Source organism: Rhinopithecus roxellana, chromosome 1 (genome assembly GCF_007565055.1).
Source record: "Rhinopithecus roxellana isolate Shanxi Qingling chromosome 1, ASM756505v1, whole genome shotgun sequence".
NCBI lineage: Eukaryota > Metazoa > Chordata > Mammalia > Primates > Cercopithecidae > Rhinopithecus > Rhinopithecus roxellana.
In genome coordinates this window covers 56,882,215-56,895,352 of record NC_044549.1, presented here as the reverse complement: position 1 = coordinate 56,895,352, position 13,138 = coordinate 56,882,215, and the positions used below count along the sequence as shown (strand labels likewise).

Sequence of the window (13,138 nt, the reverse complement as noted above, 5' to 3'; positions counted from 1 at the left end):
TTGAACCGAAGCTGTGACCCATCTCTTAATGTCTCTTACCCCCTACCCCCACCTCAACACAACCAAACCCAAACTTGTGATTTTGTGATTTCACTTCCCATTTCTCACCCACTAATTGACTTCTCTCCTTGGATTCCCCATCTCAATTTAAAGGAATACTTCTCCCTGGAGCCAAAGCCAGAATACCCGCTGCTGTACCTTCCCTTCCTCTTGCCACGCAGACTATCTCCTGGGCCAGTGCCTTATTCTCACTGGTTTCCCTACCTCATCATCTTCTTGAAAAGACCCTAAACATTCCCCTATGTGAAAACCTTACAGGCTGTGCTCATTTTAGCTTTTAGCTTCCCAGTTGGCTCAGGTAGTTCAACACACACTATCACACAATTGCTGGGAGCTGTTCTAGGTGCTGGGAGCAGCAATGACTTACATCTTCCAAGCTTACCCTGCATAGCTACTCAGACTGAGCGTGCTCTGCTGTGCCTCTGAGTCTTCGTGCATGTTGTTTCCTCTGCCTAGCATGCCCTATCACCTTGGCATGAACAGCCCATCTTTTAAGGCCCAGTTTAAATGTCTTCTCATCCTCAAAGACTTCTGCTTCTGTCCATCACTAGACCACGCAGCAGTGTGTCTTGCAGGGATTTGTTTGCACATCTGTCTCTACTCTAGACCAGAGGCTCTTGGAGGACTGGACTCCTATATGAATCATTTTTTTAAAAAATTATTTTAATTAAATATTAAAGGACTGTTTATAAAGAATATAAGAATACTTAACAGGTATAAGATATGAAGAATAACAATATAAACACCTGTGGACCCACCTTCCATTGAAGAGATATAATTCCTTTATACCATCAATACCTATTATAGGGCCTGGAACTAATCCAGGGGTCAGTAAATGTGAATACCTGAATGAATGAACATCTATTGTTGGAGTCATTTTCTCTATGAGTCTCTCAGCGTTGCTAGTTAAGTCCCAGGTGAATGGTGTCATGGCCCTAGCCCAGCCCCACTCCGTGAGCTCATTCTACTGTTCACACATTGTTCTGGTTATTGTGCATGTGCTTATTGAGTGTCCACTCAATGCCAAGCATGGCGCTGGGTCCTAAGGATATAGTGGGGAGCAAAATGGTGAAACCTCTTCCCAGGGAGCTTCCACGTAAGTAGCTTTTCAGAAAAAATAATCCAAAGAACCCAAACTGCAATGTTTTCTACCCCCTCTACAGCTACATGGCGTTCCCCTGAAAGGCAGTGTGGGACATGGTTAAGGACATGGACTGGTGACCTAGATTTTGGAATCCCAGCTCCACCATTTGCAAGTCATGATGGCTTTGCATGTTACTTAACTTTTATGTGTGGCAGTTTTCTCATCAGTAAAATGGGCACAATAGATCCTATTCAGTGAATTTGCTGTGAGGCTTAATGCAGTTACTATGTGATAGGTGGCTCATGGTGAGGGCTCGGTCAGCATTACCACAATTATTGTCAGCAGAGCCTTCTATGGTATGGCTGGGGGTGTAGCCAGCTGCTGTGGGGAGGAACTTTAGGTATTGTTCCTGAAGTTCTCTCCTACGTGAAGTCAGACCCAGAGAAGGGCCGAGTGCCATGCCAGGCACTTGCCGTGTTTCCTCAGCTTTAAAACTTTGGGGCCACATTTTACTACTCTGAGTCATTTAGTGCCTACAGTCAACCCATTCAGGAAATACATATTGAGTATCCAGTTTGTGCCAGGCACTGTGGTAGGCCCTGGGACACAGCTGTGAGGAAAGCACACGGAGGCCGTGCCCACACAGAACTGGCAGTTTAATTCAGGGATCCCAGAGGATATACAAAAGCAATAAATTTGTTATATGATGGGTCAGAAGGTGCTCAGTGCCACAGAGAACAAAGAGGCAGGGGAGACAAGTGCAGTTTTAAATAGAGTCAGGTTAAGTGTCCCTGAAAGGATGCCACCAGAGCAAAGACTTGAGAGGAAGCAAGTGTCTGCAGAAAAAACAGCAAATCTGAGGCGGGCAGATCACAAGGTCAGGAGTTCAAGACCAGCCTGGCCAATATGGTGAAACCTTGTGTCTACTAAAAATACAAAAATTAACTGGGAGTGGTGGCTCATGCCTGTAGTCCCAGCTACTTGGGAGACTGAGACAGAAGAATCTCTTGAACCCGGGAGGGGGAGGTTGCTGTGAGTTGAGATCGTGGCACTGCACTCCAGCCTGGGCGACAGAATGAGACTCTGTCTCAAAAACAAAACAAAACAAAACAAAACAAAACAAAAAAAAGAAAGAAGAAGAAGAAGAAGAAAGAACAGCAAATCCAATGGCCAAATGCACATGTCAGGAGTGGGCCTGGCATAAGGGAAGTGGAGTCGGGGAGAGGGTAATCAGAGATGAGGCCAGAGGAAAAGGGGCCAAATCTCATGGGGCCTTGTGGGCCATTGTAAGACTTTTGGCTTTTCTTTTGGGAGGGAGAGGAAGCCAGTGCAGGGTTTAAGCAAAGCAGAGAAGTCAAGCAAAGCCTGACTCGTGTATTTAAAGCCTTATCGCGAGACTGGGCATGGTGGCTCATGCCTGTAATCCCAGCACTTTGGGAGGCCGAGGTGGGAAGATCACTTGAGGTCAGGAGTTCGAGACCAGCCTGGCCAACATGGCAAAACTCTGACTCTACTAAAAATACAAAAAATTAGCCAAGTGTGCTGGTGTGCACCTTTAGTCCCAGCTACATTGCAGTGAGCCGAGATTGCACCACTGCACTCCAGCCTAGGCAACAGAAGGAGACTCTCTCTCTCTCTCTCTCTCTCTCTCACACACACACACACACACACACACACACAGCCTTATCCTGGCAACTGAGAATGGCTCAAACCAGGTGGGGTGAGGAAGAGGGAGTAAGTAGTAGTGGCCAGCTTCAGAAACCAACAAGATATACTGCTGGATTGACTTAGGATGAGACAGGAAGGGAGGCAGAGACGGCACCAAGGGGGAGACTAGGAGGCCCACATTTAGGGGGAAGATCAGGGGCTCAGCTTGGGTGTGTCAAGGTGAAGATGCCTACAGGGCATCTCTGTGAAGATGTGGAGTTGGCAGTTAAACAGGTGAAGAGTTCAGAGCAGAGTTCTGGGCCAGAGATAGACATTTGGTGGGTATCAGTGGAAAGTGGATTTAAAGCCCTGAGACTGGTTAAGTCTTGAGACTTAGGGATTGTGAGTACTCACAGAAGCACGTTTGTGTAAAGACTGAGCCCTGGGTCTCTCCAGTGTAAGGAGTGGGGTTCTGGGGTTGGCATATGAGGAAGAATCTGCAAAAGAGATTAGAAAGGTGTGGCCAGGCAGGAGGAGGAAATTCAGGAGAAGGTGGTATTCCCGAAGGCAAATAGAGAACTTATTTCAGGAAGGAGGGAGCGATCACCTGGGATCAAGTGCTGCTGATGGTCAAATGAGATGAGGAACTGAGATGTGACTGTCGGATTTGACGATGTGGAGGTCCCTACTGACTGTGACCTGAGGAATGTCTGTGGAGTGATGGGCAAAAGCCAGGTTGGAGGGTTGGGTTGAGAGGGAGAGAGGAGAGGAGTGGGAGGTAGTGAGTGGAGGCAATTCTTTTATTATTTATTTTAGAAACAGAGTCTTGCTCTGTCACTCAGGCTGGAGCGCAGTGGCATCGTCCTAGCTCACTGTAACCTTGATCTCCTGGGCTCAAGAGATCCTCCTGCCTCAGTCTCCCAAGTTGGGGTTACAGGTGCAAGTCACCTTGTCAGGCAAGTGGAGAAAATTATTTTAAGGAGTTTTGCTGTAAAGAAGAGGAGAGAAATGGGGCAGTAGCTGAAGGAGTAGTGGAGTAAAGTGCTGCTGCTTCTACTTTTTTGTTTTTTAGGATGGGAGAAGCTTGTTTGTATGATAATTGAAATGATCCAATAGAGAGGGGGAAATGAATGATGAAGAAGAGGGGAGAATTTGTGATGGTGAGAAGTGGGCCTTGGGATCAGGAGGCAGGTGAACACTGGGGGACAGGAGTAGGGAGGCTGAAGTTGTGCAGGTTTCTTCTGGTGGGTCCTACTTTCTTTGTAAGATGGTCAGCAGGTCATCAGTGGCAGTTAAGAGACAGAAGGAGGTGTTTGGAAGCTTGAAGATCAAGGAGAGGGTATAAGGAAGCATCTAGGAAGACAGGAGAGTACAAAGACCATGGGCATATATTGCGATCTCCAGGTGTCACAATGGCTACCATGAGGCGTGTGGGCACACATCAGTGCCAGGAACATTGCCCTCGCATGCAGACTTTGCTGGGTGCAGAAGATTGTTTGTTTATTCACTGTCACCACGGCTGAGTTTAGAACCCTAGTCTTCACAAAAAATGTCTCCAGCAAGACTACACTGTGATACAACATTGATTTAAAAAGTCGCTGTGTATATAGATTGCCTGCTACTTATTGGGCAACACAAATACAATAGAAGTGGCTACATTTCTCAGAAGGCTTGCACAGCCTGGAGAGGGGTGGGGGCCACAGTCCATTCACATGTTTACAAAAGGCTCTCAATATCTTCTGATTTGCTTTCAAGGGCTGCCTTTAAACTCCAGTCCCAAATAATTTAAGTAAAAAATGAAACTTAATTTGGACAAGTGGGAAATATTTCTTTAGGATACTTAGAAATTAGTATACTGAAAGGGCCCAGAGAAGCCCAGGTTCCCAGTGTGGGCCACAGATGCTATGGCCACCACCATGCTAGGCTTCATAGCTGGTGGCAAAGATGGCCCTGAGGGGTTGGACTCAAACTCTGGTTGTCTTGCTGAAGAAGAAATTGGTGGGTCTGTGACTGGATGGTTAGGTCTATGCTATTGATGGTTGATGACAGGAATGTTAAACACTGTAATAGTGTTTCTGTTTTTTAGGAGAGTCTTTATTAGATCAAGGATATGTTTCGCTACCCGCCAGTTCCTCAGAAGGGAGGAAGGACTGCAAAGTATCTTGGGCTCAGTGTCCCCAGGCGGGCTCCTCATCTTCCCCCTGAAATGGCTTGTCCTAAGATGCCCTACCAGTTGGCTCTTAACTCTTTTTGGCAAGCAGATGGCCTTCAGATGGGGGCAGCAAAGTTAGAATCTTCTCCTGTCAGTCAGACCCTGGGGCACTGAGGCAGAAGCAACCAGGGCAGTCTCCTGCACAGGCTGGGCCTCCACACTGCTCTCAGCAAGCCAGCCCTGTTTCCTGAGTGCCGGCATTCATCCCAATGAGTACAGACTAAAGCAGGAAGAGAATTTCAGGGAAGCAGTATAAAGCATTGCCTTTGGCTTTTTGTGCTCATCCTCTTTCAAACTGGAAGAGGAAAATTGCAGAGATGAACTTAAGTTGGGTCAAAGGAGAAGGAATATATGATTGACTTTTAGCCTGACAATTTGCTTTCTACCTCATGGAACTACCCAACACTGCTGGCTCTTCTGCAGCCAGATTGGGATGGAGGTGAGGGTTAGACGCATTGGATATCACTCAGTGGTTCCTCAAGGCTGGATCCTGGAACTCCAACCCCACCCAACTTCACACTAGTGGAAAAGTAATACTCTATCCCATCTTGGTAGATTTGGTCTGGCATCAGGCTTGGCAGAGGGCTACCAGAAGGAAGGCTCCTTTGTGTAGAGGCAGGCCCCTGGTACAGGAGATGGCATTAACTAGGCATTGCAGTATCCCCCATCCCCAGCGATCTAGGTTCAGCCTCTGAAGGGGTTCAAGGCAGGATATAACAGATCGGCCAGTATAGTATCTCAGTATAGTAACTTGGGCTCATGTTGGAATCACCTAGGGAAGAAGAAGTACTAATGCCAGGGTCCTGCCTCCACAGATTTTTATGTTATTCGACTGGGGTGCAGTCTGGGAGTCAGAATTTAAAAAATCACCCTAGCTATTTCTTTATTATTATTATTATTTTTTGAAACAGAGTCTCACTCTGTAGCCCAGACTGGAGTGCAGTGGCACTATCTCGGCTTACTGCAAGCTCCACCTCCTGGGTTCACGCCATTCTTCTGCCTTAGCCTCCCAAGTAGCTGGGACTACAGGCGCCCGCCACCACACCTGGCTAATTTTTTGTATTTTTAGTAGAGACGGGGTTTCACTGTGTTAGCCAGGATGGTCTTGATCTCCTGACCTCTTGATCTGCATGCCTCAGCCTCCCAAAGTGCTGGGATTCCAGGCATGAGCCACCGTGCCCGGCCCTCTTTTTTTTTTTTTTTTTTTTTTTTTTTTTTTTTTAAGACAGGGTCTCACTCTCTTGCCTAGGCTGGAGTGTAGTGGCACGATCTTTCCTCACTGCAACCTCTGCCTCCCGAGTTCAAGTGATTCTCCCGCCTCAGCCTCCCATGTAGCTGGGATTACAGGTGTCACCACCAAGCCCGGCTAATTTTTGTAATTTTAGTAGAGATCGAGTTTCACCATGTTGGCCAGGCTGGTCTTGAATTCCTGACCTCAAGTGATCTGTCTGCCTCGGCCTGCCAAAGTCCTGGGATTACAGGCTTGAGCCACCACACCTGACCCATCCAGGTATTTCTAATGTGTAGGTTTAGAATTGGCATCACCTTAGAGCTTCTTACAATGCAGACCCTACTCAGATCTACTGAATCAGAGTCTGTACTTTATCAGAATGTGAGAGGACATGTTCTGATCCTGCCTCATGCCCTGGTGCCAAGGGTTCAAGTTGGAGATGCTTGTCAAGGCTCAGCACAGGACACAGCAAATGAGGGCCATGATGATTCTTCTGGGCAGGAGGAGGAGGGTGGTGATGGGGCTTGGCAGGGTCACCTAGCTTGGTAGAGACCTCTGCAAGCTGATTCTCTAAGATGTATCTCTAACAGTCATTTTCAATGTCATTTCAGCACTTCCCGGAGACTGGACCCTAAGGAAACCCTGGGTAGCCAGAGAACAGCTTCCCCAACTCCGAAACAAGCTTCTGCTACCACTCCTGGCCAAGAGAGCCCCCGGGAGACAAGGGCACAGGGACCAGCAGGCCAGGAGGCTGATGGTCCCCGCAGGACACTGCAGGTAGACAGCAGGACACAGAGATCAGGGCGGTCCCCCTCAGTGTCACCGGACAGAGGCAGCACCCCCACATCACCCTACTCCGTCCCTCAGATTGCTCCCCTTCCCAGCAGCACGCTATGTCCCATATGCAAGACTTCGGACCTCACGTCGACCCCCAGCCAGCCAAACTTCAACACCTGCACCCAGTGTCACAACAAGGTCTGCAACCAGTGTGGGTTCAACCCCAACCCTCATCTCACCCAGGTAACCACCTCTGCGCCGGCTCCCCACTCACCTGCCACCTCATTAGCATGCCTCCCCTGGTTTCCTTCCCCTCTTTCACCAACTCTCTTTTCCTAGTCATTTCCCTTAATCACCAGCATCTGTGTCCTCCTGCGGGGATGTGTCCTGGTTCCAAGATGTGGCAGCAAAGAACAGGGCCTGGCCCCAGATCTCCCAAGGGATTTCTGCATCTCCTGAAAGCTTGGGCAGAGTCTGAGAGTAGAAGATACTTTCTAACCTGGTCCAAGTTTGGTCTGGAAAAATGGCCTTCGTGAGGACCAGATTGTTCTTATGAACAATTTTTCCCAATGGAATTCATTTGGAGTGGGCCATGAGCAGCTATAGGATACAGAGGGAGGCAAATTTCCCTGACCTAGGCCAGAAGGCCTCTCTCTTTGACAACAGTCTCTAGAGGGGGATGCTGGTGAGGGGAGAAAGGTTTCATGGGAGGCAGGAAACTGCTCTGGGAAACACCTCTTCTGGGCTTTAGTTCTAGTCAGCTGGGGACCTGAGGTGGTGGGGCAGCTACCCCATCCCTAAAGAAATGACTTTGGGGTAAAGAACCAGGCTGGGAACCAAGCATTCACCAAGGATGACAGTGTCCCACACTCGCCAAGAGGCCACTGTAAGACCATTTCTGTGAGTTTGGCTTCTTTTTCACCCAAGAGGACAAGAGGACTCTGGGTCCACGGCCCCAGCCTGGCTTTGTTCAGGATGCTTTCAATGACTGTGGGATGTCTCACCAAGTGAGTCGAGGCCGTCGCTTTAAAATGAACAGAGTAGGTCTGCTGATTTCCTCCTACTCCTCTGGGAGTGGAAGCCTCTGTTTCTCCCCACAAGGATCTGTTTTTGGATAAAATGGAGAGAGGCTGGCTGCAGGCACGGGCATGGCTGCCTCTGGAATTAACAGCAGCTGGAGCTGTTTGGACCATGTGGGAGGGGGCTGAGTGAGAATAATTGTTCACAGGTCAGGGTCTATATATGCCATGAGGTGCTGTGGGTGTGGGACGTGTGGTTTGTGAGAGGTAAGTGTGAGATTCTGAGGAAGGAGCCGTCGGTGTGGGGAGATGACTCAGTGCCTTTGGAGTCGCTCCTGGAGTGTGGGGGCTTCCTGAGGAGGCGTGCACGCTCGTGATTATTGCATCTGTGATTAGAAACAGGCCATCCTGCACTGTTCAGTTAGGTAAGCGCTTGCTGTTCAGAATTTAGAACAATACGATTAAGGCCGGGGAAGCTCACCTGTGTGTTTCTGCCAGTGAGAAGCCAGAAGCCCCTCACAGGAACAGGGAGGCTTGGCAGGTGGACTGTACCACTATGGGACATCCCCTCCTCATGCTGGCCTTGCCCCTCTGGGTTCCAGCTCCCTTGAGATGCAGCGCAGCACCTGGACAACTCTGGGTGAGGTGGGTGGGGATAAGGAAGAGTCACACATGGTGGCCCCAGGCTCCTGGCGTGCATCCCATTCCTCACCAAACCATGGCCCCTGCCTGTAGGCTGTCCAAGCCCAGGACCTTCAGTGAGGTGGGAAGGGAGCCAGTCTTTGGCTGTGCCTGGAAAAACAGCGGAGTAGGAAGACCTTGGAGACACTCAGTTCATCTGCCTCATTGTGCTGGGAGGAAGCTGAGGCTCAGGGCCAGGAGAAGATGGGGCCTCACACTTAATGCAGATCCATAGTGTTTTGTGAAGGGTGGGTCTCAGCCAAATACTTCAAACAAATGCTGGGCCGGACAAATGAAATGTTTCTTTACTGTGAGATTCCTCAGGACTTTCAGTGTCCTGAGGGGCACCACAGAGTTCCAGGACAGGACTGTGGTTGGCAGCCTTTCCCAGACTTGCTTTCACAGAACATCTTGGGAGCTGCTGTTCCATGGCACCCAGTTTGAGAACTGCTGACCTGGTCCCTTCTCCAAGTTCACACATGGTGAATACCCTTTTGTGCTGGGATTTTCAGGTAGAACCTTCACTTCTCCAGAGTTGGCTTTCAGTGTTGTTCTTGTCAAGGAAAAATAATCCTTGGCACATCTTCCCGAGGGGTGGCAAGGCATAATTCTTGAACCAGTGCAGTTGTTCTTCGTCACTTTGCTAAGAGCAGGTTCACCTTCCTGGTCATGCTTCCATGTGATGAGAAAACAGGTTTGCACGCTTTGCTCACATACCTGCTGTTAGATCGGTTCTAGTCAGACTACATCTGTCCTGGCTACTTCTAACTTGATGTTATGTCAACCAAGAAGGCTGGGAGTGCCCTGGTGTCTGTGGGCTGAACTCCTGCCTGGTCTGAGGTTCTGGGCATGTGTAAGGGGCTGGTTCTGAAGTTAGGTGTCTGGGTGACAGGGGGTCAGGGAGAGTGACTTTTTCCAGGAAACTCAGCTACAGCACTCACTTTATTTTTCAGTTCCTCACTTCCCAGGAGTGGCCCAATCAGAGTAGAAAAAGATAGGGGTACTGCCAGTCCCAGTGCAGATGCACTGCAGACACTGGCCACTGGAGAGTGTCCTGGGGACCCTGTGTGGACTGGGGAGTGTGCCTGGAGCTGCTAGTATAGTCACTCTGAGCCTGGTTGAGGAGGTCTGGCAGCCTGGGTGCTGTGTCCAGGGCATGTCGGCAGGATGCGTTGTTCCTCAACTTTCCAGTGGACAGAGGGATATAGCAGTCCCAGAGAAGGACGTGGGCCACACAAGTGACATGGAGGCTTTCAGGGCCTCTCCAAGACCACTAGTGAAACTGCTGGGAACTTTGAAATGTGACCACAGAAAATGGAACTTTGTTCATGTGTGTCACTAATAGAGACTCACTGGCTGGTGTGGAACTCAAGCTGCTGCATAGATCTGGAGTGTGATTGAACAGTTGTGCCGAATGGCTGCATGAGGACAAATGCACAGAAAGGAGGGGAAGAACTTGGCCCCACTGGGCAGTGGTCACCAGGACTTGGTGTTTTTGTTTCTGTGTATGATGGCATCAGTCAGAGTTATTACTTTAGCTGAATGCTGCAGAAACAGCAGACCAGGTCTGGAGATGGGAATCACACACAGTTAGCCCCATTTGGCTAGAAGCAGTGTCTGAGATCTGGAATCACTGTTTTTCTGGACAGCGGACCCAAGTTTCCCCTATCAGCCCTAGGCTGCTGGAGGGCTACTATACTCACAGACTGACATGGTACTCACCATTCTGCCCATCCAGCAGAGAGGAAGAGGCCTGCCCATGTAGTTTGGTGGGTTTCTGAGAGCCTGGAGCATGTTGAGACTGCATGGAAATTGGGGAAGAAGCTCAGAGCACAGTCCCTGTTTACAGATGAGGAGACTGAATCTTAGGAAGTCTTGGGTTATTCTGGGTTATTCTGGAGCAAAAGAGCTGTGGACCTAGACCAGTGGCTTGGTCTCCAGCTTTCCCCCAGGGATACGCAGCCTCATTTTCCCCATTCATAGTCCATTTTGCTCAGGCTGAAGCTGGTTCAGAACAAATAGGGCAGTCCCAGATACTCTTCTTGGTGGAGGCCATTTCTTTCCGGATTTCCCGAGTCCTGGTAGCTCAGGGTAAGTGAGTAATTTAACCTGTCCGAAACCACAGAGAAAGTCTGGGTGTTTCTGTTTGAGGCCTGAACATTTCTCACTACTCACAAGAGATCCTCCCTCTGACAATGCACTGATGCCAGGGGGCTAGAGGTGTTAGCATTCAGTCCTCACTGATGAGGAGAAGGCAGGAAGACCATTCTCCTTTTCTCTCTATAGATGTGGGGTTTTGGACAAGTACTTGAATTTCCTGAATGTCAGATTTCTCTGAAGGAAAAGCAGGAATCCAGGGATTGGCGTCGGTGGCTTTGCTAATGCCCATGCCTGCTCAGGCCTGTGAGTTCACCTCTCCATTCTTTAGTGACTTACATGTAGGCCCGCCACCCCTTTCTGCACCAGAAGGGTGGCCCGTGTTGCCCTTGTTAGGCCTCTATTCCGACAGCTGGGAGTGGGAGACAAGGCATGGGCCTGAGCCTGCTAAGTAGAAGATGGGAAGGTGCAGTTGGGGTGGGCAGTAGGGATGGGAGTGAGTTGCTGGGGAATATGAACCGTGGCCTGGGGCAGGCACAGCCTGCTTCTATAGGCCTCTCAGGGGCTTCCATGCCCCACTCAGAGCAGCCCCAGAAGCACATCCTAGCCTGGAGCTCCTCCAGATGCCAGTCTGTCCTCATCCTCAGAGCGGCATCCCAGGAGTGAGTGTGGTACAGAGGCAGGATTGCCTGCATGCCCGAGCCTCCAGTCTGATCAGCTGAATCCTCCCAGAGCACCATCTAGAGTGAAGGGGCCCACGCTCTGCCCCTGTGGGGAGCAGCAGGGCTGCCACCCCATCCCCAGCCTTCCAGGCCAAGGTAGTCCATCTGCCTCCCACCACCCTTGCTCTAGTCAGAATTACTTATAAGCCTCTCTAGGAAAACTACAGAGGAGTAAGCATGGTCTTCCCTCACTCATTCCAAGGTCTGGACTTTGCTGAGGCCAAGCCAAGGATGTTTAACCCATACCATCCCCTACTGCTACCCAATGGCAAGCCATGAGCCTACACAGTTTCCCAGGGTGGGCGGCGTGGAGAAGGGAGGGAGAAAATGCAGGGACTCTGAGCCTCTCTCTCGCCTGCCTGCATCCCACTGCTTTCCGGCAAGGGCCAGGGCACCAGATGGCTCGGGGGTGGTGCTGTGAGTTCAGCACAGATCCCTTTGCTGCAGCCAGCAGCCTTGTCTCACTCCCTCTGCTCCCTTCTGGCCACACTGCTGCCTGGGCCGGAGAGGAATGAGGAGCAGGTTTCAGGATATGGGACCAGCAGTGTACTGAGGGGAGGTAAAGGTGTCTTCCTCTTTCCTGGGCCCAGGGGTGTGTCTGCCCAGCCTTCCAGTGCTCACCTCCAAACAAAATGGAGGTGGATCTCTAGGTGGTAGGCTCTCCAGGAGGCCTTTTTCCCACCGAATAGCTAGTCCTTGGGCAATTTGCTTTAGAGTAGCCACTTTGACCTAAACCGTCTCCAAGTCAATAGAGAAATGCTCTCCAAACTTCAGTCACTCTGGAGCAGCCAGCCCTGTTGCTTAGTACATGCCCTGAGGTGGTTCATGTTCCCAGAAGACAGGACCTTTAGCCTGCTTACTTGCTTGGACCATGCAGAGTGGAGGCCAGAGCCACTGGGGCCATGAGGAGACAACAGGCATGGAATTCTACCTTTTAGTTATGGAAGAGCGCCATAAGTTAAGCTAAGAATGAATGTAAAATTAATTCAGATCTGAAAATATGAAATTTTACTCCTAAAACACTTGTTTTCATATCTAAGGGCAAATGAAACAGAATAAAAAGAAAATAGGAAAAGGAGGTGATGGAAAGACAGCCAGAGGCAGGAAGAGGCAGGGAACAGGAAATCTTGGTAAAGTTGCTGGCTGGTAACCTGTTGGTTTTGCTGCTTCTACTCTTTATTTTGCTCAGCCTTTGGCCTGGACAGGCATGCTTAACCTACTGAGTCAGAGGGCAGCCCTCTCCCTTCTTCCTGTCCTTGCCTCCTTCCACGGTGCTTTTCAGTCCTACTGATAGTCGGGAACCGTCCCAGACACTAGAGAAACCGGTAGAAATGAAACAGATGTGCTACTCAGCTCTGTGAAGCCTTCAGGCCAGTGCAGGAGGCACCACTGCCACCAAGAACCACACAAGCAAACACACAATCACATCTGGGGTCAAGGAGGGGAAGGTTGTGGGGGGTGCTGTTGGTACGATGCTGAGACAAGATTCCTGGGAGTAGCTGGGCATGGTGGCTCACACCTGTAATCCCAACACTTTGAGCAGCCAAGGTGGGCAAATCGCTTGAGCCCAGGAGTTCAAGACTAGTCTGGGCAACAACATGGCGAAAG

General features: G+C 49.9%; 1 protein-coding gene across 1 annotated transcript in view; it reads left to right on the top strand.

The window, feature by feature from the left end:
- Positions 1–13,138, top strand: part of BSN (bassoon presynaptic cytomatrix protein) — a 108,539-nt gene that overhangs the window by 59,961 nt on the left and 35,440 nt on the right. Inside the window, exon 2 of the mRNA XM_030940052.1 lies at positions 6,846–7,254. Coding sequence (XP_030795912.1) covers positions 6,846–7,254 — 409 coding nt within the window. The remainder of the gene's footprint in view (positions 1–6,845; positions 7,255–13,138) is intronic.